The sequence below is a fragment of the Lygodium microphyllum genome, chromosome 19 (assembly GCF_053477565.2).
Source record: "Lygodium microphyllum isolate KBCC chromosome 19, Lygodium_microphyllum_v1.1.10, whole genome shotgun sequence".
Taxonomy (NCBI): Eukaryota; Viridiplantae; Streptophyta; class Polypodiopsida; order Schizaeales; family Lygodiaceae; genus Lygodium; species Lygodium microphyllum.
The window spans coordinates 11,856,400-11,883,125 of NC_141153.1; the positions used below are offsets into that span (position 1 = coordinate 11,856,400).

At 40.1% G+C, this 26,726-nt stretch overlaps 1 protein-coding gene across 1 annotated transcript; it reads left to right on the forward strand.

Annotated features, from left to right (window-relative positions):
- The first annotated feature begins 2,388 nt into the window (after window positions 1-2,388).
- On the forward strand, window positions 2,389-9,409 carry LOC148019569 (DNA repair protein RAD5A-like). Its single transcript, XM_087699571.1, has 19 exons — window positions 2,389-3,457; window positions 4,051-4,166; window positions 4,392-4,515; window positions 4,794-5,325; window positions 5,469-5,544; window positions 5,677-5,773; window positions 5,856-5,892; window positions 6,068-6,208; window positions 6,297-6,410; window positions 6,507-6,629; window positions 6,816-7,045; window positions 7,126-7,329; window positions 7,419-7,683; window positions 7,786-7,923; window positions 8,054-8,137; window positions 8,268-8,291; window positions 8,384-8,448; window positions 8,530-8,640; window positions 8,806-9,409. The coding sequence occupies exons 1-19, from the start codon at window positions 2,739-2,741 to the stop codon at window positions 8,903-8,905; spliced, it is 3,300 nt and encodes a 1,099-aa protein (XP_087555697.1). The 5' UTR covers window positions 2,389-2,738; the 3' UTR covers window positions 8,906-9,409.
- Window positions 9,410-26,726: the final 17,317 nt, after the last annotated feature.

Below are 26,726 nucleotides of genomic sequence, written 5' to 3' on the forward strand. Positions count from 1 at the left end.
ATCTCTTTGGCATGCCCGTTTGGGCCATATGTCTTTGAAGGGAATGAAAATGCTTTCTGGTTTGCAGTACTTACCGCCCCTTGATTATGCATGTTTTGATTCATGTGAGCATTGTCTTTATGGCAGGCAGACTAGGTCTACGCATAAGAAATCTGGTAGGTCACGCATGAGTGAGCCCTTGGCATTGGTACATTTGGATGTCTGTGGGCCCATGCCTTTTCAATCTATGGGTGGTGCAAAGTATTTTGTTACGTTCATAGATGATTTTTTCCGAAAAGTTTGGGCTTATCCCATTAAGCTGAAATCCGGTGTCTTGGCTGTGCTTCAGAGATGGCTTGCACTGGTTGAGAACCAATTTGGGTATAGGCTAAAATGCCTACAGACAGATAATGGAGGTGAGTATGTATCATGTGCTTTTGAGTAGTTATGTGATGAGAGGGGTATTAAGCGTCAGTTGACCGCCCCTTACATTCCCCCCCCCCAAGAATGGTTTGGCTGAGCAGATGAATCGAACCATTCAGGAGCGTGTACACAGTATGCTTAGCTACACAAGCCTACCACAGAGCTTTTGGGCTGAGGCAGTGAGTACAGTTGTACATGTCATAAACAGATCACCCTCTAGTGGTTTGGATTTCCAGGTTGCAGAGGAGGTATGGATTGGAAAACCTCCATCTTATGTGCATCTCCGTGTGAGGCATTTTGTCATGTGTCCAGGGACAAGAGAAGTAAGCTGGATTCTAAGTGTGTCAAATGCATTTTCCTTGGTTATGGGGATGCATGCGAGATGGGTTACCATCTCTGGGATTTGCAGGCGCGGAAAGTCATCCGCAGTCATGATGTAGTTTTCCATGAAGACAAGATGCATTGGCAGCGTGTTGAGAGAGTTGTTGAGATCCGCAGGGTCATATTTCAGGAGGAGCCGAGAGCTCCCGCACAGCCAGTTGGACAGCCTACAGCTGCAGCAAATGCTGATGGTCAGGGTGTTGGACAGGCAGCTGGGCAGGGGGTTGAAGTAAATTGAAGGGGAAGCCCTCCTTGATTTCATCTCAAATACCAGTTGAAGGGAGTGAGCCCTAAGTGGAAGCCCATGAGGGGAAGTAAGAGCTATGGTGGAAGGAGCAAGAGAGAAGATGTGAGAACTCCAATAGTCACAATGTGTGAAAGGCCTTCCCTTATTCAAAATGTCACTGAAAGAATAAAGAATGAAGTGACAGTGATGGGCACCCGCCATTTGCAATCTATAGGTGTGCAAGTATTGTCATCAATGGTTTAGTTTGGCTTTACATAGGTGCAAGGGTTTTTGATTATTGGCCCATGTAAATCTTGTGTAGGGGGAGGCATCCACTAAGGTATGGTATCCTTTTAAGCTGGTCCATGCCTCTAGTTCTTATCCTCTTAAGACCATTCCTCTTCCCTCAAAGCAATGACTGAGAGACTCAACCATATTGAAGTCTCATGTTAGAATGATTGGCACTCAATTATTTTGAGGAATTCCCAAAATTTGGAGCACAACTGTGTTGAGCTAGTGACATATGCCAAGACCACTGCAATTTATTCTTCTAGCTTGAGTAGTGCAATTATGCACTTGTGGGTTGAGTTAGTTAGAAATCTACATTTGGTGCTACTAAACCTGTTGTGGACCCCTAACACCTCTCCTCCATTACCACTGTCATGATTGGTGTGCAGCTAGAAGTGGTCTTTGGAGATTTCTCTATAGGGGTTCACCTTGGGTTTTGAGTTTTTGTATGTAGAGAAAGTCTAGGGAGATTACATTGCTCTTAGGGGTTAATCAAACATTTTGAGTTGCATAAGAGAACTTTTAAGAATTAAAAAAAAACACTACAAATGGTAGAGTTGTCACAAATAGCTAGATATTGTAAATAAAAGTTAAGACCACTCTTCATACAATGGCTTATGATTATTGGTTGTTGGCTTGGGTTCAAGTCTTCATTTGTGTGCTTTTATGATCTCTTTTGACGTAGGTGCAAGGGTTATGGTGGATGAAACCCTTTTAAAGCCGACAACTTTTGGAGCTTCTAATGTGCAACATGTAAGCAACACAACCATGTCATGTAAATGAGTCCGGACGCATGTGAATCCAATGTTAGGTTACTCCCTTACCATGGACCTGTATCAGCCAAGCCGTAGGGAACATCGGCTGGAGAAGAGCACGGGAACCCAACTTTAGCTACATTCGTGTGTTGAAGGGCTATGTATAATGTGACTGGCACTGACGAGAGCAAGTGGTGGGGCCAAGTGAGATAAACAGACGGATGGTTGCCACGTGGCTACCGAACATGGACAGGATCGGGTATAATATTGGGGATGTTCACCGTAACGCCAAAGCGTGAGGGGGGCAAAGCTATTTTCTTGCCCTTCATCGTCATTATACATACTACTACACCACGCTACACTGTATTGCTACAATCCCCTTCACAAAAGCATATACTCTAACACATTTTCTCCCTTGCTCCATCTCCACCTCTTTTGCCACCTTTAGTCTGAGAAGGCTTTTGCTCATCCCGGGTTTTGCAGAAACCCTAGGTTCGTCAAAGAAGAAGGGAGGAGGGGGAGCAGATGGAGGACCAGCAGGTGTGATAAGCGCTTCAGTCCCCTTCTCTCTCTCTCGCTCTCTCTCTCTCTCTCCCCCGCGCGCGCCACCTTCTCTTCGCAGAGGGCTTTTCCCTTCTCCCAGTGTCTGTCAGAAGAAGAAGAAGAAGAAGAAGGCGAAGAAGGTCATGCTTCTCCAGCCGCAGACCAAGCGCAAGCTCTCCCTCGATGACGTCCATCGCCACCTTGGGCAGGACCAAGAGGACGATGGCAGCCAACCCCTCATCATCTCCTCCTCCGCCCCCCCAACTTCCAGCCTGGCCGCCGCCGCTCCCCTTTCCCCCGGCCCTCTCATCATGCACCTCGCCGACGATCGCCTCTTTTTCTTCGACAAGAAGCCAAAGCTCTGCTTCGACGACGATTCCGCCTCGTCCATCGCCATGGACTCACCTTACCCTAACCTTCTTGGTGACTTTGCCTGCTGTAGCAGCAGCTATGGCGTCGACTTCCAGCAGGCGGACTCCACAAGCACCACCAGCACTCCTACGTGCGCCGCCGCAGCCATGGCCTCGCAGGCAGCGAACGGCACCCATGGCCTCAGCCATTCGCATGGTCACCCCCAAAGCCATGGCCTTCTTGTCCACGATCACCACCACGTGCCCTCCCCCCCACTTCCTCCTCCCTCTTTTCACGTCTCCGCGGAGCACCACGCTATTCCCACCCAGCTCAACAACTTCTATGATGCGTCTTCCTTCTGCAAACTTCCGCTTTGTGAGGACGTTGGGAGTGCGGAGCAGAACCAGCTTCTCGCATCTGCTGAAGAACCTGCGGATTCTGACTGTTACTCTTCCTGTCCGACTTCCCTGGTTCCAACCAGCGCGCGAACGGATCCCTCTCTTGATCCGGAGTAAGCTTTTGATTTATTGCGCAGGAGAGAGAGAGAGAGAGAGAGAGAGAGAGAGAGAGAGAGAGAGAGAGAGAGAGAGAGAGAGAGAGAGAGAGAGAGAGAGAGAGAGAGAGAGAGAGAGAGAGAGAGAGAGAGAGAGAGAGAGAGAGAGAGAGAGAGAGAGAGAGAGAGCTTTCAAGTGATCCAGTTGTCTGGCTTTTATCCAAGTTTATTTTACTCTTTCGCCTCTAAGATGTTCTTAAAATTTGGTCACTCGACTTTGCTGCATTACTTCTTGCTTTACGAGTTTGACTGTAGTCGCTCCTCGTCGCTTACGCTCATATCGGGCAACTATGCGTCAATCGTCTCTTGTATTTGCAAACGCTCAAACTTCGCCTATCCTTTAGACTGTTGCAAAAATTACTTCCACTTGCGTTAAACCTCGATCACAGAGGCTCTTCTTCCTGTCGAAATGAATATAATGAATACATCCGTCTTGTGGCCTTGATAAGTGTCAAGACCCGCATACTACATTGTTTATTTGTGCTATTTAGCTTGTCCCTTACTCAAATCGGAACGTTACATAGTTCATAACTTCACCTTAATATGAACAGGTTCTTCGAGTTTGGCACTGTTCACATTTCCATATTGTTGCAACATGGAGATGCAGCGCTGAGGGACGTTTTCAGATCGTGCAACAGGCTCTCCCTGGAACTGCTTGGTTATCACTGTAAGTTGAAGGAGCTTTTTTAAAGTGAATCTTATCATTTATTGAATGCTTGGTCTTAAAACATTATTCTAGGTTTAGTTAATCGTGCAGCCAAAATAGACATTATGAACAATAGGCAGGCATTCTTCTGAATCAGATCACATAACTGGAGTTATGAAGGTCTGCACCGTCCAGATCTGGTCTAACGTAAATGCGCAGCTAATTATATGTGACAAACCCATGCAGTAGGTGATGGGAAGGCACTTCTACAGTCAAACTGGGTGGAATTAACCGAAGATGGCAGCCACCCCCAGGGATATCAACAAAAGGCTCTGACTCACTGTTGCAAGGCTTTGATTGATGAACTGATGTAAGAATGGGTGAATAATGAGAACCAGCAACTCATCATTTAGAACGCATACATAAACACACATAACTTCACACTAACCTGTAGCTGAATTATTTCTTGAACTTTCAAGATTCTTTCCCAGATGTAATTGGTTAAGATAATGTTGTCTCCTCTGACCCTGACCGCTCAGACTTTCGCAGCACTCCCCAGTTTCGAAAGCTGTGAGTAAAATAAACAGATTTCGGTTAAAAAGACCATAGGGAGAAGCTCACTTGCTTTGATTTTCATCATAATTGCAGCTTAAACGCAGCACAAGGTCAACTTCAAGTTATTGTAACTCCATCCGTCGAATTTGATATTGACTTGGAGGGAACTGTTGACATCCGAGTCTTCTTGAAAAGAGAGAGAGATGATGAAGTTCTTGTATTGAAAGAACTGTTGAGAGAGATGTTCCCTGAGGATCCTGCGCTTCAAGAGTACCTGCAGCAAGTTGAAGACATGCGGAAGTGGTCTGAAAAGTCTGATGACTGGACATCATTTTCTGGCTTGTTGAGCGACCTTGAAAGTAATGGTTACGACGAGGCACCACATCCAGTTGGTCTCTCTGTTCCTCTACGGTCATACCAGCTTCAATCCTTACAATTTATGTTGGATGCTGAGAAGAGAGATGGTGGTCTTCTAAGTATCAACTATCATAAGCTCTCATCTGTTGTTAACCAGTCGGAACCTCTCATGTACTCAGCAACCCTTGGACATCTGATGAACTTCAAGGAAGGTGTATCTCGTGGTGGATTCCTTTGTGAAGAAATGGGATTAGGGAAAACCATAGAGGTATTGCGAGAGTACTACGAGCTACGTTTCGTTTTAAAAACTGTAACGCGTTTCCTTTTTTTTAAAATGGGTGATATAACATGTGTTCGGGTGCACACTCATAGATGAAATGCTTTATTTGCCCTGACATTTTATGTGTTCAGATATTAGCATTGATTCTGTCAAATCCATGTCCTGCGGAGAGAGCAAATATACCTGGCAGTTCTCGAGGTACCCTTGGTAGGTTCCCATCTTCTCGTCGAAAGCACTCGTGGTTTTAGGGACATATGAGAACGTTTCTAAAGATTAAGGAGCGTTTAGACCTTTGTCTGGGAACATTTTGTAAGTGCTTAAATTTATGTCTTTTTGCAGTGGTTTGTCCGGTGTCTATAGTGGGCCAATGGGCAAATGAGGTGAAGAGTAAGCTAGCAGCTAATCTAAGTATCTACATGTATCATGGCTCTAAAAGGTAGCTTCAGTAATGTTGCGATAATTGGCTGAGTTTTGGCTGTACCAAGATTGTTAAGCTCTGTTGTTGCTGCCCTTTGCAGGATTCGAGATCCCAAGAAGCTGTCGAAGTTTGATATTGTATGGGTGTTACGCTGTACTGCTCACTTGACGTATCTAAGCTTTGATTCCTTTTCTATGCCCACTTTCTTGTGCTTAGCTTAATCTGTGTTCCTCGAGTTACTTTGGCTCTTTCATTGTTTTCTGAGCATTTCATTGCGTCTCCTAATTTAAGACCCCTGGAATTGGGTGTCAGGTTATCACAACCTATGCAACTTTAGGTAGTGATTTCAGCAAAGCCACTCAGGCAACTCGCCATGGATCTGGCTTTGCAGAACAATTCTGCCCTCTGCTAAGTGTAAATTGGTGGAGAGTTGTACTAGATGAATCTCACACGGTAATGACATACATGCTTCAAAAGCGTCAGCTTGTTAGTAACCTTTATTTAATTTAAACATTGAAATAGCAACCCTCTATCAATGCAGGTGAAGGACCCAGCGCCCTTACACTCAAGGGCATGTGCCAGGCTGAAGGCAGAAAGACGCTGGTGTTGTACTGGGACTCCAATCAACACAAGCATCTATGATCTGTATGGGCAAGTATGGAGTCTCTAGGTTTTTGAGTTAGTGCAAATAGTTTCACATTTAATGCTTCGTCTAGAAGTATTCCAACCAATTTAAAACCTTGCACACCAGTTTTTATTTTTGAAACTCGAGCCATTAGATAACAAGGACGTCTTTCGGAGACGAATTGGTCGGCCATACGAACGCCACTGTAAAAATGAGGACCAAACTGTACTTTTATGGACACTCAACAAGGTATGGTATGGCTCACAAAGAAAGTGCAATATATTTTAAAACCTAGTGGACCTAGCTGGGATCATATAATCGTTATCAAGATGGTTGAAATCCCAAGGATCTGCTTGTAATTTGGTATCTAATAAATTATGGATTTCCATAAATTGAAGAGCCGGCAGTGATGATATGTCTTCTGGACTGTTCCAGATGATGATACGGCACACAAAACAGCAGAAGCTAAATGGAAGAGAGCTTCTTAGACTGCCTCCTAAAACCGAGCAAGACATCACCGTTGTCTTCTCACCAGAAGAGCGCAGTGCGTATGATGCTGTGTATCATAAAGTTCTAGCAAAGTTTGAGCAGTTTCGTTCCTGGGGTCCAACCATAGTCAGCAAAAACATACTTCAAATTATGTCACTGCTCTTGCCTCTTCGTAGGTAAGGCAACTCGTATTTGATGGAGGACGATGGTCATCCCCAAAGAGAGTTGTGGCTAATCATGTCAAATATCGTGGCAGGCTTTGCAGTGGCGGTTTTATTTCAAACTTAGAACTTAGCTCCATGGAGTATGTAAAACGGGACAACCATGTTACAACTGCACCTGGACCTGATACGGTAAAACAGACACAGATACACGACAAAGAAGGGGAATTCCTAGAAGGGGAATGCGGAATGTGCTTTGAAATCATGGAGTGCCCTACGAAGACCCGTTGCAACCATTGGTGGGTAATCTAGGCTGAGTACGCTTTTCATTCGATCAGAAAAGTTTCGATGTACCACTGATGACTGGGTTATTATTCAACACGTTTAGGTTCTGCCTTGAATGCGTGATGTCTGTCCTAGGAGCAGGCTCTCAAAACTGCCCGACTTGCAGAAGCTTTCTCCACTCAGAACAACTTGAAACGTACGAAAAACCAGCAGGTTTGCAGCTGGTCGATTCTGTTTTCACAGCTTCATCTGCTTCTGGATGTGGCCCAGAAGAGGGAAGGCCTCTGACAGGTGTACAGATGGACTCCAAATTGAAGACCTTACTACTGGATCTAGCGAAAGTTCGAGAAGAAAATGCAGGTGCAAAGGTACGTTTTACTGTTGCTGGAAGTGAATCCTTTCTCATAAGCAGGTTATCTGCTTTTCTTCTTTTTGTTGGCTCAGAAGACATGATAGTGTTCTGTCTGTAGGTTCTCATTTTTAGCCAGTTCACCCAAACAATTGCATGGCTAAAGAATGAGTTCAAGAATCAAGGCATCACTTATCGCTTCATAAGTGGGGACATGCCCATGAAAAAACGCGCCCAAGCAATCGAAGCGTTCCAGAAGGTCTTTGATTGTGGGATATTACCATTCGCAAGTAACACATTGAGCACAGAAGATAAGATGAATCATCTATTGCAGCGAGGGAGAGGCCCTTGAAGAAGCAACATTAACTCTTGTGTGGTCCAACATGCAGGATCCACCAACAACAGTTTTTCTTCTGTCTATCCGCACGGGTGCCGTAGGTTTGACACTCACTGCTGCTTCTCATGTCTACATGGTTAGCATTCTTTCGCAATACAAGCTATGTTCACTTTCTTTTCTTCTTAGGTACTAGAACGTAATCGTGAAATATTATTCGAGTCTAAAGACTCTAACTAGTTTTTCTCATGCTTCGGTGCCTGTTACAGCTGGAGCCCTGCCTTAATCCTGCTGTAAGTCATTGACAACGTCTCTCACTGCTTGCAAAAGTTTCATACTTGGAGTGTGTACTGAGATGAATTAATCAAGAGCTAATCTTTTGCAGCTAGAAGAGCAAGCTGTCGGTCGCTGCTGGAGGATGGGTCAAGAGCGTCCTGTTGTCATAAAGAGGTGGCGGTTTTGCATTCGTTTCCTCGGTATTCCAAGCAGTTTGTGGCCCTCTACTAATATGTACAGACGCGTTCTTTACAGGCTGTTCGTCGAAAATTCAGTGGAAGCGAATATATTGAAGCTTCTGAAGAATAGACGTATATCTCACTTGAAAACGTCAAACACCCAGGACAGTTCTGAACCTACGACAAGGTACAAAGCTAGAGATAGGTTTGCTGCTCTTTCAGGAGAAATCATGGTAGCGTTGCAGTGATGCAGTAGATATGTGCATCCAAAGTCCGCGTCTTTACTTGTTTTCGCCTCGGTGTTTTAAATCGTGCTTGCCAATATCCGACATTCCATTCTTGTTGTGCGCAGGACGAAGACTGGAAAGAACAACGTAACCGATGTTGCCGGTTGTATCAGATCAGACAAGCAAAATCTGAGGTTGAGTGAGTTTGAGATCCTTTTCTCTTAACGGAGGTGTTTGAGATCCTTCTCAAGGGTTGCTAGAACACCTACATTTCTATAGAGCATCATCGCTCTGTGCTATCCGAAATGAGCAGGCTCGTTATTCTATGGAAAGTTTTTGCCACTGTTCAAATCTGACCGGATGTACTCTACATGCCATCCTTTCAGAGGGGGTTAAATTGCCTCTCTTCGACTCGCACAGATTTATCTTTGCCAAAGATTTGGAGGGTAGGTATGGCAGTTTGTGCTTTCCACCGTTCATTGTTAGAGAATTTGCATATCCTGAGTTGATATGCTTGTATTGGGGATTCCCAGATAACTTTTCCCGATTGGCTGGGGTTATTAATAGAAGCCTTGGGAAGAAAAATCTTTCTCACTTTGATTGTCGTACATTAAGCAGCATCCCGTTGCCTGTCACACGGAACCCTGGTTTTTGCAGTCTGGAGGGACGCTTGTACCAAAATCTCAAGAGGAAATTTTAATAATGGAGCTCAATGACTTTGAGCAATAATCGGCCAACAATAATTTGTCAAGCGTAAGCCTATATTTTCCACCATCGAGTCTCTCTGTGAACCACTCCGAACCAAAATCTGTGAGTAAATTTGGAGTCCAATTATGATGAAATCGAGCAATAATTTGTCAATCTAGAATTTGAACAATTGCCAAGCTTGAACCACTTTGTTGCACTTCTCTATTCGCCAAAGATTGCAACATGTCACTCATAGCCGACTTGTCTAGCATAACGTGGCACCGAAATCCTAATTAAACTAATTATAAATAAAAACAAGGCAGTGTAATTAATTTAATTGCAAGGGCCTGCGAAAGGCAATGTTTTGTATGAGTAACTATACACTTCACCCTAGAGGCAATTATGTGGAGAGAGAGGGAGAGAGAGAGGAACGAACACACGCACACGAGGCAAAAACTAACGATGGCCTCTAAAGAAAGCACTTGCAAGTATGCAAATCATAGTTTGATTATTTAATTGACAATTAGAAATTTATTGCAAAACGTTATATGCGCATACAACTTATGATAAAATATATGTAGGGACATCCTTCTACTAGTTATAATTTTAAACCATGGGATAATTTAAACAGGTAGGTGACTATGGGAACGCAACTATGATTCAAAATATTGTGCGGATCCAAAGATCCTTCTACTAGTGTAATTTTAAACCATAGGATAATCTAAAAGAGGTAGGTGACTATGGGAATGCAACTAAAATTCAAAACATTGTGCGGACCCAAAGATCAAGGAATTTGTTACAGTTATTATCTAATCTCAAATAACATTTAATGTTACGACATTTCATATGATTACTCCACTTCAACTACTCCACCTTCAAGATAACACTTTTGCATGGAGTTTTTTGATTTTTCCCCTGGTGAAAGTTCAAAGCTGAACATGTACGTAGATCATATGGATCATCCAACTCCACTCACAACAAACCTAGAATCCAAGCCATGAGACAACAAAATGTGGTATCTTTATTTGTCAAATGACAAGGATAAGATAAATAACTATGGAAATGCAGCTATTTCTTCTAACACACTCAAAGCATGATGCAAACTCAAAGATGAGGGAATTTACAATTCTTGTCTAATCTTTCTACTAGCCATAATTTCAAACCATTAAGATTATCTATAATCTATGTGAGCCAAATAAAAGGATGTACATGAAAGTTCCAATCTTGTATAGATGCAATTTTGAAATTTCTTTTCAGGAGATGGGCATGATAGTGACATGTTTTTTGAAACTTGGAAGGGTTGATTAGGCACCTAATTCAATTCAACCTCTTTATGAATTTCACCTTCATCCATGCATCTTTTTGTAAACTTCATACATTGTTGTCTTCAAAGAGGGATTATACGCATTGGTAACACCTTACATTTAATAACATGTGTGCTTTTAGTTATGCCTTGCAAGATCAAACATTGTTGGCACACACCATCATAATCATTCCTATTGTAGGTTTGCTTATTAGCATAGATGCCAATAGTACTAGAGAGAGAGAGAGAGAGAGAGAGATCATAGAACTTCAGCTCACAGTTCAGTATTATATTTTTCATTGTGCACCGCACTATACTTTATTGGTCCATTAGGCCATTAAGCTATTGCAACAATAGAAATAATTTGGCACTAATGGACCACATACTATTGTAGCTCATTGCTTCAAATGAAAAAAATGTGTTGCCTATATTTGTTAGATGACAAGGATAATCTAAAGGAGCTAGATAACTCTAGGAATACAACTATAACTTCTAAAATCTCAATGCACTATGTACATGTACCCATAGATAAGGGAAATTATATTTCTTATCTATATCTCAAATAACATCTCTAAGAACACACTATAGGATAATCTTCTTGCAATTCCAATATTCCACCTTCAAGACTACACTCATGCATGGAGGTGTTTATTATACCCTCACTCTAACTCCTAAGCCCAACATATACCTTAGAGGAAAAGAGATTGTATAGGTTTGTTAAATCATGTCAAAAAAAGGTAAAAAATCATGCAATTATAGGAAAAGTTCACAAGTTCATGCAAACAAAGTTAGGCATTTTAGGGTAACTTGATCAATATTGTGATTGGCAATTCATCCCATGTGTGGCTAAGGGTGAAAAATTAAGGATACTATTGGTCTCACCACAATTTGCATTTGTTTTGTAATTTTCATATAGTTCATGATCGTGAATTCGAGTCTATGAAGGGCTTTAGAGTTTATCAAATAAGGATATGTTATTCTAGTGTGCTACCTACATATGCTACTATATGCAAGACGCAAAGTGTTGATGAGTGGAAATGGAGATATCACAATCCACAAGGATTGATGACCTTGAGGATGCTAAACCTTTAAACAATTTATGGATGGAGCAATTGAAGTTTGAATACACTAGTCAAGTATGTACTTTGCTTGTGTATTCAGAAGTAAATGATTTTTGAGGATAATGTGTGAACACTTATCTTTTAGAGATTGGACATATATGTTTGGATCTCATGTGTAGCCTTCTATCAAAGATTTTGCCATCACATAACATAGTGCCAACCTCATGAGATCTAACAAGGAGATATATGACTTCTTTTGGAGGTCCAGGCTACATTAGCATTCATGCATTCACGATGATTGCATTCCCTTTTGTGGGTTGCACCAAGATGCTTGAGAGTGTCCAATTTGCGGAGGTGCAATGTAAAGAATAGATGTAAAATGTGTAGATGTGTCTCACAAGGTTTTGCAACATTTTTCTACCATTCCTCATATACAACACATGGTCAAGTGTAAGTCCATTGCACAACTCATGACATGGCACTCATTGTATCCATCAATTGATGGTAAGTGGAGAAATCCTGCTAACACAAGCATAGAAACATATAGATGATGTGTGGTCAATCTTCAAGGAAGAACCTAGAAACTTAATGCTTGGATTGGGAATGGATGGTGTAAAGCTATGTAGGATTAAAACCACATTTGATAATGTATGGCCGGTAGTATTGGTAAACTATAATCTTTGACCCCCGATGGTAATAAAGAAAGGGCATGTTATGCTATGTCTACCAATTCTAGGGAAGCATAAAGTCAAGAATATGAATGTATATTTACAGCCGTTGGTGGAAGATTTGAGGACACTTTGGAAAGAGATTGAGGTGCATCATGTATCTCAACTTTTGTCTATGTAAGACTTGACATTGATGAGAGCCATCCTAATGTGAACCATGCATGAGTTCCCATGGTATGGTGAATATTCAAGTATAAAACTCCTAAACTAATTTATATATATGTACATTATTGTGCTTTTTAGGAATTACATTTAATTTCTGAGATGTGATTCAAGTCTCTCTACCTTTGGCTACCCCCGAGCAGTTCACTGTTTGTAAAGGAGACATGTCACCTACAAGTGAAGATTCCTAGGAAACCAACCCCCTATCTATGACTTGTGAAAGAGTAATATGACCCCCCTTTCTACACATATGATGTGTCAAATAATTCTATTTAGATATAAGAATTCACATTTGTCGGTTTAGCATATATGCATACATGTATATAAATAATTGACTTAATCTATCTAGCATCATTTTTATTTTCACAAAGTAGAAAGTACAAGCTGCAAACTACTTAAGTTGAATGCATTGCTATACTAATCATGGTATCCCTTCAATGCCAAGCCACGAGAACATGGAACCTAAACACCATGCTTAGTGCGAGCATAAGAAAAGTATTTTGTCTTTGTGTACCAAGCAAGCCTAGGACATTGACACAAAGTTAAAAGCACAACCTACAAATCACTAAAGTTAGATGCATGACTTCAATGCCAAGCCACAAGGATGTAAGACCTATATACCATGCTTAGTGCAAGCATAAGGAAAGCCTTGTATCTTTGTGTGTCAAGTGTGCTTAGGACACCAACACAAAGTGGAAAGCACAGGCTACAAACCACTTCAAGCAGATACATGACTACACTAATCATGATATCCCTCCAATATCAAGCCACGATGTGCAACCCAAACACCTATTAATGCAAGCATAAGTAAAGTCTTTATCTTCGTGTACCAAGCAAGTTTGGGACACCAGCACAAAGCAAAAAGCACAACCTAAAAATCACTAAAGTTAGACGCATGACTACATTAATCATGGCATCCCATTGGTACCAAGCCATGGGGATGTGGAACCCAAACACCATGCTTGGTTTAGGCATAAGGAAAGCTTTATGTCTTTGTGTGCCAAACGAGCCTAAGATATCAACACAAAGTGAAAAGCACAAGCTAACATGACCAAGACACCATGGCTAATGTAGGCATAAGGCAAGCATTGTATCTTTGTGTGTTAAGTGAGCCTAGGACACCGACACAAAGTGAAAAGCACAAGTTACAAGCTACTAAAGTAAGATGCATGACTATACAAATCATGATGTCCCTTTAGAGCAAGCCACGAGGATGTGGGACCCAAACACCATGCTTAGTGCAAGCATAAGGAAAACCTTGTGTCTTTGTGTGCCAAGCAAGCTTGGAACACTTACAAAGAAAAAAGCACAAGCCATAAATCACTTAAGTCAAATACATGACTACAATAATCATAGTGTCCCTTTAGTGCCAAGCCACGAGGAGATGGGACCCAAACACCATGCTCAATACAAAAATAAGAAAATCCTTGCATCTATGTGTGCCAAGTGAGCTTGGGACATTGACAATGAGCAAAAAGTACAAGATACAAACCATTAAGTTAAACACATGAATACACTAATCCATGGTGTCAAGGTGAATTAAGGCTTGGTAAATATTTGCATTAGAACATACTATCCCTTCATATCAATGTGAAATTAAAATTTAGATATCATCTCAAGCTAGTTAATTAGGGCACTTCTTTTAGCATCTTACCATTAAATATCCAAATTTCATCCTCAATGTCTTAAGTCTACACCTTACAAGCGTACCATGAAGTCTAATGTTAGTAAAACACACCTATATATTGACATATAAAATGAACCTATAAGATGCAAGACACTTAATGCCAACAATGGAAATAAATTTTCTAGACCAACAAATCATGCATAATAAATGGTTTGTGGTTATTGCTTGAAACATTTATGAATATAAAAATTGTGGACCATAATTTTCTACTTAAAGAAAGTGATTTTTTCACATGCTCAAGTAAAACAATGGTTTTTGGTAACCTTTTAGGGAGGATAAAAATTGAAGAGGGTGCTTTTCTTCATGGTTGAGAACCATCAATGAAGAAACCAAAACTAAGCCACATATGATAGCCTTTTAATTTAATCTTTCTATACCTATATAATTGGCAAAATGCACTCTAAACACATACACATACACACACAAGGAAAAATGAAAGAGTGAGACTAGTAGGCCTCTTTTAGAGACCTCATCGTTATCACTAAACTAAACTAGGTACGTGTGTGTGCGTGCACATGCAAGTGCGTGTGAGAGCAAACTAGCCCTCCAACAAGCCTCTTGAGTCTCGACTCTCTTGATCCCTAAGAATATAGGTTGTTGCAGCTTTTGGGTTTACGCAATGCAAGCATCAAACAAGAAGATCAAGGCGTTGGAACATGACATGATTTTGGCCTTTTAGTGCGAGCATGGTGGAGCTATGGGACACGTGGCCCTTGTATCAACGACCTCTTCTTTGCTCTTTCTCTACAACATGGCTTGTTCCTTCTAGTAGATTCTCAATTGAGCCAATGGATGTTTCAAGATGGCAAGAGAAACAAAAGACTAAGGAGAATTTCTAGTGACGTCCTAAGGCAACACCATGTACATCTCAAGAGATTATCCCTTCTACTTCAACATAACCTCATCTTCCAAGATATGCTTACCACACATTGCTCATATATGTAGTAGCACGAAATAAAGGCCAAGAAAACCACATGACATCCGTTCTCTTCCCTTTCATCATAAGAGAAGAAGCCTAGATCATATTTGCAACTTCAAATCATGGATATGTTCCTTTCCCTGTTTCCATGGAGAAAGGCTGTGCAAGGCAACACGTGTAAGTAGGCAAGGTTAGGCTGTTGCCTTGCATCGAGAGGAGAGATCGTCTTCCTTTCCTCTTCTTTTGTCCTCGTAGGAGAGAGAGAGAGAGAGAGAGAGAGAGAGAGAGAGAGAGAGAGAGACAACTTGGCCCAAAATCATTCTAACGAGAAAAACCTGTAGAAAAGAAGTCAGGAAAGATAATGGAAACATAAACAATTGAATACGAGGACATGAATCAATAATGGATGTCATTGCAAACTTGAAAATGTTTTTAATTGCATAGGTAAGTAGCAAACTCACACAATTCCATCAAAGGAGAATTCTTACCTTTACTGACCCACAATTCTGTAATAAAAGACAATGAGCAAATACTTCATAGCAAGCATTGTGAACAGACGGGTTGAACCCAAACTAAGCTGATTGAACATGGATAACCATGATATAGATGTGACGATACAAACCTTGAGCTTGCTATCCTTCTGAAGGTGCAATTATTGCTGTAGACATCTAGTTACTAAGCCTAATTAACCAACCTAGCCTCAAGCATGGATCCCGTCCAAAAGATCTACATCTATCAATGGAGGCAAAAGGACACATAAATAATGTGCCCATACATTTACGCATGATATAAGTGAATACACAGAGCAAAGGATGAAGACAATTCATACACAATGGGCATACAAATAGATACAACGTAGGCTCAAGGGAATGGTACCCTTAGCACATCAAGGTGTGCCTTAACCAAGTAGCCTATTAGTGAAGAGCATATAGGTAATGAATTGTAGCAAAAAAATTTGATGAGACCCCAAACCAATGTGCAACAAATGAACATCTACATAGACTAATCACACAATAGGTCCTGAGGCACCATGGAGGAGAGTATCTCAAGCTCTGAGATGCGCACCACAGTGATGGCGAGGTCGGCCATCTTCTCAAAGGATGACACGCATGCTTTCATCTTGTCCTCTGCAGGGGGGGCCCTGCAAATCCTTAGGGTTTCCCCCATGCCACATCCCACCAAGAACCGGAACTAGCGCACCGGCTGTGATATATGCCGTACAACTTCTACCAGCGTTGAAGGAATGCTCTGTTCGTCGTAGAATGGAGGATTAGATTAGCATGGCAGGAGGAGAGGTTGCTTGTTGCAGGCAGGACATCGCAAAAGAGACACGATGCACATGAGGAGTTAAGGGATTTGGACGCTCAAAAATTTGAAAACATTTTTTAATCAACAATCCAATTACCACAGGAAAACCAGCCTTCTTATGGACTCATGGTTTCACACGTGGGGCGACAGTCTACATATAACAATAAAGTTAAAACAACTCTCTCAATGTGTTAAAAGGTGGATTGGCAAGCTGGTAAGTTATTGAACCTTAAATATCAATGCTGTTGGATCAAATCCCATCGAGTGGAGATGGGGTGATAGTTTGTTGGGTGTGATGATCATGTTGATCAGGGTTTTCTCCCAACTGATTCATCGTCTGCCCAAGTGTGAACTTGGCCTAACTAAAAAATTCAAGATATAGTATGTTCGAGAGAGATGCAAGCTCCTCTCTCATGTCCTTCAATTTGTTGATGTGGTCCTTCATGGAAGGAGACTCATAGATATTGAGCATCTGAATTTTCTTCTCAAGGGAGATGTAGTGAGCAAATGTCTTCTAATGGTAGAGAGACACGAGCTTCTTCCAAGCCTTTGTAGTACTCTTCAAATATGCAAACATGCACTAGGACAAAATCCTGTAAGCTCATAAAAAGAAAGGATCTAGCTCGAGAGTTGAGCCGATCCCATAAGGCAGCACGATCCATTGTTGATCCCATTGTGGGATCATCCACGAGACGGGGAATGGGATGAGAAACAAACTTCCAAAGGTCAAAGGTGTTGAGAATACACTCCACCTTACATGACTATAGAGACACCTTATCTAAAACACATCACCTGTGGGTCAAGTGTGAGCGTTGGGTTGGGGGGGAGAACGAGAGAGACAAGGGAGGCATGTGTAATGAATTAGGGTACAAGAACTAGTAGGGTAGTGGGTGCCAGAAGCGCAATAGTCCACTTGCCAAGAGTTGCCCGATGAAGCAACAATCCACCCCCCAAAATGAAGTGATACCTTTTTGCACAAGGGAATGGTTATGATTTCCAAATTTCATAAATGGACTATCCTAGTTGATCATTTCTTCTACTCAAGTTGTGCTCTTTTTTGTCTTTCAATGTCACATAATTCTTTTAGCACGACGAGCACTTAATTTCTTATATATTTACTTCCATCTTTTTTGTTATACTTCTCCTTTGCTTGAGCAAGAAGTTGGAGCTTGATGCACATGAAATATGTGATGTATATAAAGATAGAAGTGCATGATTATCCCTATCATCCTTTTGGGTCCTTTACCCTAATGCCCAACATTTGAGAGAGAGAAGGAAAGTGCATGCATTTAGTTGCATTTTAATTGATTTTTTAAATTTCATTTAAAATTTGGAGGGTTTAAGTCTTTGGAACCATCTTTTGATTGCCAATTAGGATATAGCTCAAGTTTTGTATTTCTTTCAATTATAATTTAATGTTGAATAGTTAGTGTTGACTATGGTAGAGATGGGTCCATGCAACATTTTTGCCCATAGTATCATGCATAGTTTTGGATTAATGCATCAAGTTTACAATTATCCATGTTTAATGAATGAATTTTTTTAATGAGCATGTATATGTACATGTCTAAATGTTTAGCTAGTGGTATGAACATTTGAGATTAGTCATCACATTCTCGCTCATATACCAAAGATCCAATGATTTTGAGAATGTAATCATTATAAAGATCTATATGTATAGAAGATCATGGGAATTTTTGCATGTTAGAAGCATGTCTCTATGACTTAACATATATAACTATGTTAGATATCAAAATAATGCAAATTTAAGTAACCATGGCTTGAGAATATTTGCATGCGTTTTGCTCTTGCAATGCATGTCCTTTTGTCCCCACAAACCTCTATCACCTCTAAAAGCATACAAGACTCATGGTGTGCCTGACTCAATGCAGATTGCTTTAACATAGAAGCATTGTGGTTGGCTTGTTTGCTTGCCCCTCAATTGGACCTCGAGCCCCTTTAATTTATTGGAACAAAATTGTACAATGACATTATTTTGATTGAGCGTAGTGATTACACCTTGTGGTCCTAATTGTCCTTCTACACTCTTAAGATGCTAGAGGCCTTAGAAATTGAGGGAGCAAGTATACACATCTGAGAAAGAAAAGGTGTAAACATGAAACATATGTAGGAATGCAAGGCTAAGTATGATTGTACAGGGCCAAAGGATAGGAGGAGGAGAAAGGGGAAAATGCAACTTAAGTGGCCATAGCCTTGTCAACCATAATGGTGTTACCTTAGTTTTCTCATTAGAAGGATCCATGGTTGAGATGGACCTCCTATCTCAACCTCCTAACTTATCTTCTCTAGGTGCTTATTTAATGCACCACACCAATAATTCATTCATCTCAATCCATCCTTGGCCTTCCTTCAATTGGAAGCCCCAAAATCACCAAAAGAACAATGGGGCTTGTGCTAAAGCTCAATCTTAGCTGAAGAAGTAGAAAATCCCAAAGAAATAATATCAACTTGTCTTGACAAAAAAGCTATAGAAGAGATATAGAAAATTGAGTAATTTTGAGAGTTTTTTTGTTCTCCCCATCACAACCTTGAGACATATATGTGTGTGTAGAGAGAGAGAGAGAGAGAGAGAGAGAGAGAGAGAGAGAGAGAGAGAGAGAGAGAGAGAGAGAGAGAGAGAGAGAGAGAGAGAGAGAGAGAGAGAGAGAGAGAGAGAGAGAGAGAGAGAGAGAGAGAGAGAGAGAGAGAGAGAGAGAGAGAGAGAGAGGACCCTTATGCAAAAAGAAGACATTATGGTTTATGTTTACGCCTTCTCTATTTAAGAGACCCTAGGGTGTCTTAGGAGGATCATCTTTAATGTCTTCAAAGTTGAAGTGATCATTATTTATGTTGCCCTTAAGAGCACATAGATGAAGCCTTTGTCTTTCGTCTCCAAGCAACTCATGCTTATGTACTTCAAAGTGCATATTAGACTAGAAAACCTTAATCAGTTCACTTAGAGCCAACCTTGTTAGTACTATGGAATGTATGTATCTATGGAATGAATATATTGAACCCCCTCCTTTCCTCACCCCACCAAACACCACCCTACACCTCACCCCCCTCTTACATTTACTATTGGAGTGGGAATTAATGGGGGCCTACCCCTAATGTATATGCTTATGTACTTTTTAGAAAAACACCCCTCGCATGCACTTATGTGATTCCATAAGTTGCCCATGGTGAACTCCTCGGGTGGCTACCATTGCATATTGCATTTGTGGTCCATCATTAATCTCTTCATGATCAACTTCTCTAAAGAAGGTTATTTATGAGAACCACAATAGATTTCTCCCTATTGATGATCCTACATATGAAGCATGTTTGAATGGGATTCCGCCACAATCATGGTTTTTCAAAGATTAGAAGAATTTATGGAATCTCATGGAACATTCACACTTCCATATGGGATAAGTCAGTAAGCCTTGAAGCTCAAGTTTTTACAACCCTCAGCTTTATATAAGGCCTATTGAATAGGGGAAGGGCAAGAAGCGAACTTCTTGGGCAAGCATTTAAGCGAGCTTTTCTGGGTAGCCTCCATTTCTTGTTCCACACATTCCACTTATTCCTCCTATTCTCTTGTGCACATATCAAGCATCACCACCACCACCACTACCACCTCTACTGCCGCTGTCACTACCACCTCCACTACTTCCACCACTATCATCCCCTCCCATGTTTCTCCCCCCATGTTAATTACCTCAAGTACATGTCTCTCTCTATCCCCCATCTTCCACCAGCTATTCTCTCTTTATTTTCTCTTCTCCCCATCTCCCTCTCTCTCTCTCTCTCTCTCTATCTCTCCCAGTCCCATGTAGCAATCTCTCTCTCACTCTCACTCTCTCTCTCTATTGGCAACTTCTTGCTTCTCTCTCTCTATTGGCAACTTCTTTATTCTCCCTCTCTTACACTCACCTTCTCTCTCACTTGCTCTCTCTCCTTGTGTCGCTCATCACAAATACATATACACCCACTCTCTCTCTCTCCCTCTTTCCTTTCCTCCTCTCTCTCTTTCTCTCTCTCTCTCTCCCTCTCTCCCTCCCCATCCTCTCTCTCTCTCCCTCTCTCTCTCTAATAAAGCAAGTAAACAAAACAACTAATGAATATTAAATTAGAGAGCACTAGACCAAATAAGAAACTCCTCTCTTTCTACCACACACACACACACACACACACACTCTCTCTCTCTCTCTCTCTCTCTCTAAATTAGCAACTTCTCTCTCTCTCCCCCTCTTATTTTTACAAGGGTCACGGGTTTGCATGAGGCAAATTATCTTAGACACTTTTAGCTATTAATATTAGGACGAAAAGAATCTCACATTGTTATCCCACATGCATATATACAATCACGTACCTCTCACTTTTATGTGCATGATTTGATATTATATCCTAATATATCACTTCCATTGTGCACACATAAGAGAAACTACATCTCACATGTTTTCGCTACTTTCAGTTGAGCATTATTATGTGGACTTACTATAAGAGGATAGGGTATTGGGTTGTGGGAGGTAGCTGTACATGCGCAAGTGGAAGGGTGAGCACCCATGTATTGGTATGATGAAAAAGAACACTACATTACAGTCAAATATTGTACAAGTTTATGTACTTTTTCCAAAATTAACACAATACAAATGTACATTTGGATTGCTTGTATGAATTGCCCTGTATCATATTTGTTGAGAGAGGGGGGAAGGGGAGGGAGCTATCAATACATTGAAATGAAAGGTCTAAAAACACTAAGTGGTTGCCCAAGCATTCACATTATGAATGAGAGAGAGAGAGAGAGAGAGAGAGAGAGAGAGAGAGAGAGAGAGAGAGAGAGAGAGAGAGAGAGAGAGAGAGAGAGAGAGAGAGAGAGAGAGAGAGAGAGAGAGAGAGAGAGAGAGAGAGAGAGAGAGAGAGAGAGAGAGTGTGTGTGTGTGTGTGTGTGTGTGTGAAGGTAGCGGTGGCAATCGTGGAGGTGGTGGGGATAATGGTAGTGGTGGTGGCAAACATCGGAGGTAGTGGTGGTGGTGGTGGAGGTCAAAAAAATTAAGGGGTGGAATAAGTAGACTATCTGGAACAAGAAATGGAGGTTGCCCAAAAAAGCTTACTCAGAAAGCTCACTTCTCGCACGCACTCATGAAAATCTCCCTCCCTCCCTCCCTCTCTCTCCATCTAGGCTCCTCTCTCTCATTCAAAACTACTTGTGGGTGTATGTATGTGGTTTAAAAAAAAACCTCCCTCTCCCTCCCTCCCTCCCTCCCTCCCTCTCTCTAATGCTTCTCAAAGTGAACGTCATGAAACACACACACACACACAAACACACACGCACACAGAGTGAAGCATTGGCTAACACCCATGCAAATCACCACAAGAATACAAAGAAATCCTCAACTCACAAAAATGCTTTTGGTTCTCTCACGATTGGTTTATTTGTGACTCAATAACCCATGAATGCTCTTGCCATTTGAAACATGCATTCAAATCTCAGTACAAAGCACCAAGAGAATACTAGCATGAAGCATTGAGAAAATCTAGGCATGGAGTAATGAAATGCGAGTCTTTGAAATTGAATATAGGATGAGATGATATATTTTAACAATTGAACATGTGTATGCAATTTGTACATACTCTAAAGACACCCACAAATGCACACACTATAAAAAGAGAGTAGGATTTTCTTTTAGAGAGATAAGGTGATACTTTAATGAGGTTGAACATGTGCATGTAATGTATACATCTTCAAAAATGCCCGCAATATACATATACTATAAAAACACACACACAAAAGACATGTACATATACACATGTATGCATGCACACATATGTGTGTTACATACACACACGTATATGCATATGCATATGCACATATACATGTGGCCATATAAGCAAGATAAAAAATGGAGAGAGGTGAGAGAAAAATTGATATGAAAGGAAGAATAAAGGAAATAAATGAGAGGAGAGAGAATGGATACAAACTTATAAAACATGCACTTACATACATGCATACACACACATGCAAATACATACATCCACATAGTAATGCATACATGTGCATACACATGCACACATATGAGGTGAAAAAAGATGAGAGAGAGAGAGAGAGAGAGAGAGAGAGAGAGAGAGAGAGAGAGAGAGAGAGAGAGAGAGAGAGAGAGAGAGAGAGAGAGAGAGAGAGAGAGAGAGAGAGAGAGAGAGAGGATCCTTATGCAAAAAGAAGACATTATGGTTTATGTTTACACCTTCCCTATTTAAGAGACCCTAGGGTGTCTTAGGAGGATCATCTTGAATGTCTTCAAAGTTGAAGTGATCATTATTTATGTTGCCCTTAAGAGCACGTAGATGAAGCCTTTGTCTTTTGTCTCCAAGCAACTCATGCTTATGTACTTCAAAGTGTATATTAGACTAGAAAACCTTAATCAGTTCACTTAGAGTGATTCTCCTCCCCATAAAGAAGTGTTGAGTACATCTCTTATAACATGTTAAGCAAGGCATGAATTTCCCATTTGGGTTCACTTATCCAACATAAGCAAAATTTCTTAAAGAAACATATTGTGTCAATAACTCAACAAGATGACCTATAGGACTCTTAAATAGACAATCAGTTTCTAAAACCGTCTCTAGTCAACTCTTAACCTTGTCGCATTTGACCATAACTATATCGAATGTGCATAAAGACATATGTACAATAACCTTTGGCAATTAATTATAAACTGATTCTATGACTTAGAATCTCAATTAATCTAGCTACAAATCATAGTGATTAATTATTTATGCTTGTACTAATATGTTTTCTAGATGAGTTATCAATTTGTGTAAGTGAAGAATATGGAAGCTAATATCTTATGTAATTATCTTATATAGCAAAATAATAATCTAGTAATGAATAACCTGGTTTGGCAGCATGACAACACTAGGAACTTCGTCTTTACTCACGCTTACATTAACCACACCCGATGTTCCGTTGGTAGTGGCAACTCCCGCAACCTTGGACACTCCCATATCATTGGCAATACCCGTTGCTTGACCGGTTGCATTGGCCCCATAGTTTTTCCACTTCGTCGCTTTGGAGCCATCGTCCATGAGTGGTTCGAGAGATAGGGAAGGTGGAATAGATTTGAGATGAGAGAGCGTAAGAGAATATGAGTTAGTTAAAGATCGAGACAAGGGATTGAGCTAACTCTCTTCCTCTCTCTCTCTCTCTCTCTCTCTCTCTCTCTCTCTCTCTCTAGCTTCTTCTCGCAGCCTCTTGAAGGAGTATCCTTCTTTCTCTCTTTCTCTACCTCTCTCTCGCAGCCTCTCGGGGTCTCCTTATGTCTCCCTAAGTGCCCCCCATGACTTTTATTTATAGTGAATTGGAGAAGAAGGGTTGTGGCTGAGAAGAGGAGCTCTTTGTGGAGGGGGATCTTGGAAAGATCAGTGAACTGATGCTCATATCATAAATCTGATGGTTCTATTGGCTCTGAAAGGGGGGTTAAAACCCCAGGAAGACACTTGGTTAGAAAGCTCTTAGTTCACCCCTTTTTCTTTTCTCTGTTCGAAGTGTTGTCTACTGCATGTAGACTGCGATTGCGGTGTGCGCGATTTCGCCAGTCACTTTTCTTTATTTTTCTTTTTATAAAATCTTCAAACTAACTAAAACATCACTTATCTTTTCTTTTAAATGACATCTAGTTCTAGAAATCTACATATCTCTTTCTTTGAAAAAAAGGATAATATCTAAAATATCTAAAATATTCTAGTCTTGTCCAAAAATCTAATATTTTTAGACCATCCCTACTATACACATTAACATTAGTGATTAATATAGCTCATCTCTCTCTTGTTCATGTTATAACTTCCATGAAGGGTGGCTATGGTCCTTGTTAATTCATAAGAAATATCGAGTTATGACTCTCGAGTTTATTTATTTATTTATTTTTAATGTTAGTTAGTTATTAATGTTAGTTAATTTTTTTCACTTTAGTTAGTAACCTTACTAACTTATTAATTGACTATCTAACTTTTGAACTAACCAACTAACTTTTATTGCATGGAAATATTACACTTATCATGGATTCCTTGCCCATTAAATGATGTTTCCATGTCCTTAAAGCATGAACTACTAATAAACATTCTACATCATAAGTTCTTGATTGGCTAACTTCTTAACTTCAGTTTAGATTTCCTTTTGCTCTATCTTGGGGCTTTATCAAGTGTTTGATATGTAGAATCACATTTATGGCATTGCCGTTTGGCCTAGGTAGTGGTAAACTAGGTGATAGATTCTTAACAAAACAATTTAAAACTACATTAAGAAATTTTCATTATGTAATAACATAAATATGGCAGCCATTCTTTTACATGTAACTATTGCTTGGTGAACTGGGAGTTATTCATTGTTGTTCAATTACGCATAGGTTCTTTGGCTTAGTTTTCATTTATTAAAATCAAGAACAATTTGGAGCCCTTCTTTCTATATGCTTAGCTTGTGTATGACTAATTGTTACCATATTTAGATAGTGATATGTGTGCATACACTTAGGACGATCGAGAGGTTTTCGGCTAGAGCCCCCTGGCACTCCCACCTTCTCTTGCTTAATGGACTCCTCACCGAGCGACCTCTCGCCATCGGGGCCAAGGTCCAAAGCTCCTCACGGCAATACAAAACAATCCCCCTTGGAGCAAGGTTCCATGTTTAGCCATGGGGGAGGCATAGTGTGATGTTTCCTCTTATTATCCTGATTATATATTTACAATCACATCTAACTGATGCAAGCACAATCAATCTTTCCTATGCAACCATCAATGCATGCACAAATAAAAAAGAAACAACAAGTGTTTTTAGCATAGGAAGTAGCCCCACACAAATCTAGGGTTTCTCTTTTTAAGGTCCCACCTTATTCTTAGGGTTTTGCTTTCTACTTGCAACTCTTTTTCGGGATCCGCAAGTTATTTCACGAATCTGATTAATTATGAGAAGTCTATTATATCCTTATGAAAAATTAGGTATTTTCTCCCTAAAAGATAATATGGGCATTTATGCCTAGGGTAGGCAATTCATGCGCTGCCTTGCCCTAACCTGCGCTTAGTAGGATTTCAAATGCTTTTCCAAGTCTGTTTAGACTTTAGAACTTGTATCGACAAATTTCTATCAATGTCCAACAAGTCTTACAGATTTTCAGTATTTATTTAATTTCTTGATACTGATAATTTCAAGGTTGTCAAGTATTTCATAATTGTTTTCACTTCAACATTCTCAATATTTTAGGTTAGTTTATCTCATTGATTCATATGTGGGTCAACTCATGATATTATTGCTCTCGTTAATATAATCATTGATATTAACATTACATGTGTTTTTAATAAGAAAATATTTTTTATTTTATTCTACTCATATTCTATAGTTTAATTGACGATGTTTGACCACGAACTTTCAACGTTATTTAGAAATATCGATTTTTTTAAAGCTATGTTCTAAGTGCAATGCTGATTGTTTTTTTGAAAATTTTATTCCAGCCAATGCAAAAATCATAAGTGCAAATTTTCTTTCATCTTTTAGACATCGAATTATATTTTCACACACCTAATCTATGCACGTCTAGTATATATTTTCATATATAATTTTTCGTTGAATTAATACATTGATTATTTCATGATATTATTCAAATTATTTTTCATAAATTATTATAAAATTCATATGTATCTATTTATCATTAGCAAAATAAAATAGAGATAGTCACTTTTAGAAAAAAATTATAAAATATTCCCTTCCCTAACAATGTCTACCATTTTCCTGTTATTATGATCACATGCGTCTTTAATTAAATAACAATAAATATTGCAAATTAAACCATAATTAAAATATTTTCTTAATGATAATAATATAATTTGTTTCCAAGTGAAAGAGTCTTTTACTTAATATTCAATTATTATATTACTTAGGTTATATTTCTACGCAAAAGTCCATATGTATTTTCATTAGAATGCATTTATAATCGTTTAAAGCCAAATAAAGTGATAAGCTTATAAAGTATTAAATTTTTCAAAACCAACGAGATGTTACCTCTCTCAGGTTTATTGTGATGGGGGTCTTACCAATTCCTACCAAGTCATTTTTTCCATTGGCCGTGTTCCTTGCTTTCCTTGCTTCAAATGCGCTTTTTGAATTTCTGCGACCTTGCAAAGCCATCGGATGTCAAGAAAAATTGACGTGGTAGTTTAGGG

What these genes read in the sequence shown, in the direction of transcription:
- LOC148019569 (XM_087699571.1), top strand. Translation starts at nt 2,739, where the DNA reads ATGCTTCTCCAGCCGCAGACCAAGCGCAAGCTCTCCCTCGATGACGTC. An exon ending in AGCTGTCGAAGTTTGATATT is followed by an intron (nt 5,893 to 6,067) that starts GTATGGGTGTTA and finishes ATTGGGTGTCAG; the next exon opens with GTTATCACAACCTATGCAAC. An exon ending in AAGAAAATGCAGGTGCAAAG is followed by an intron (nt 7,684 to 7,785) that starts GTACGTTTTACT and finishes TTCTGTCTGTAG; the next exon opens with GTTCTCATTTTTAGCCAGTT.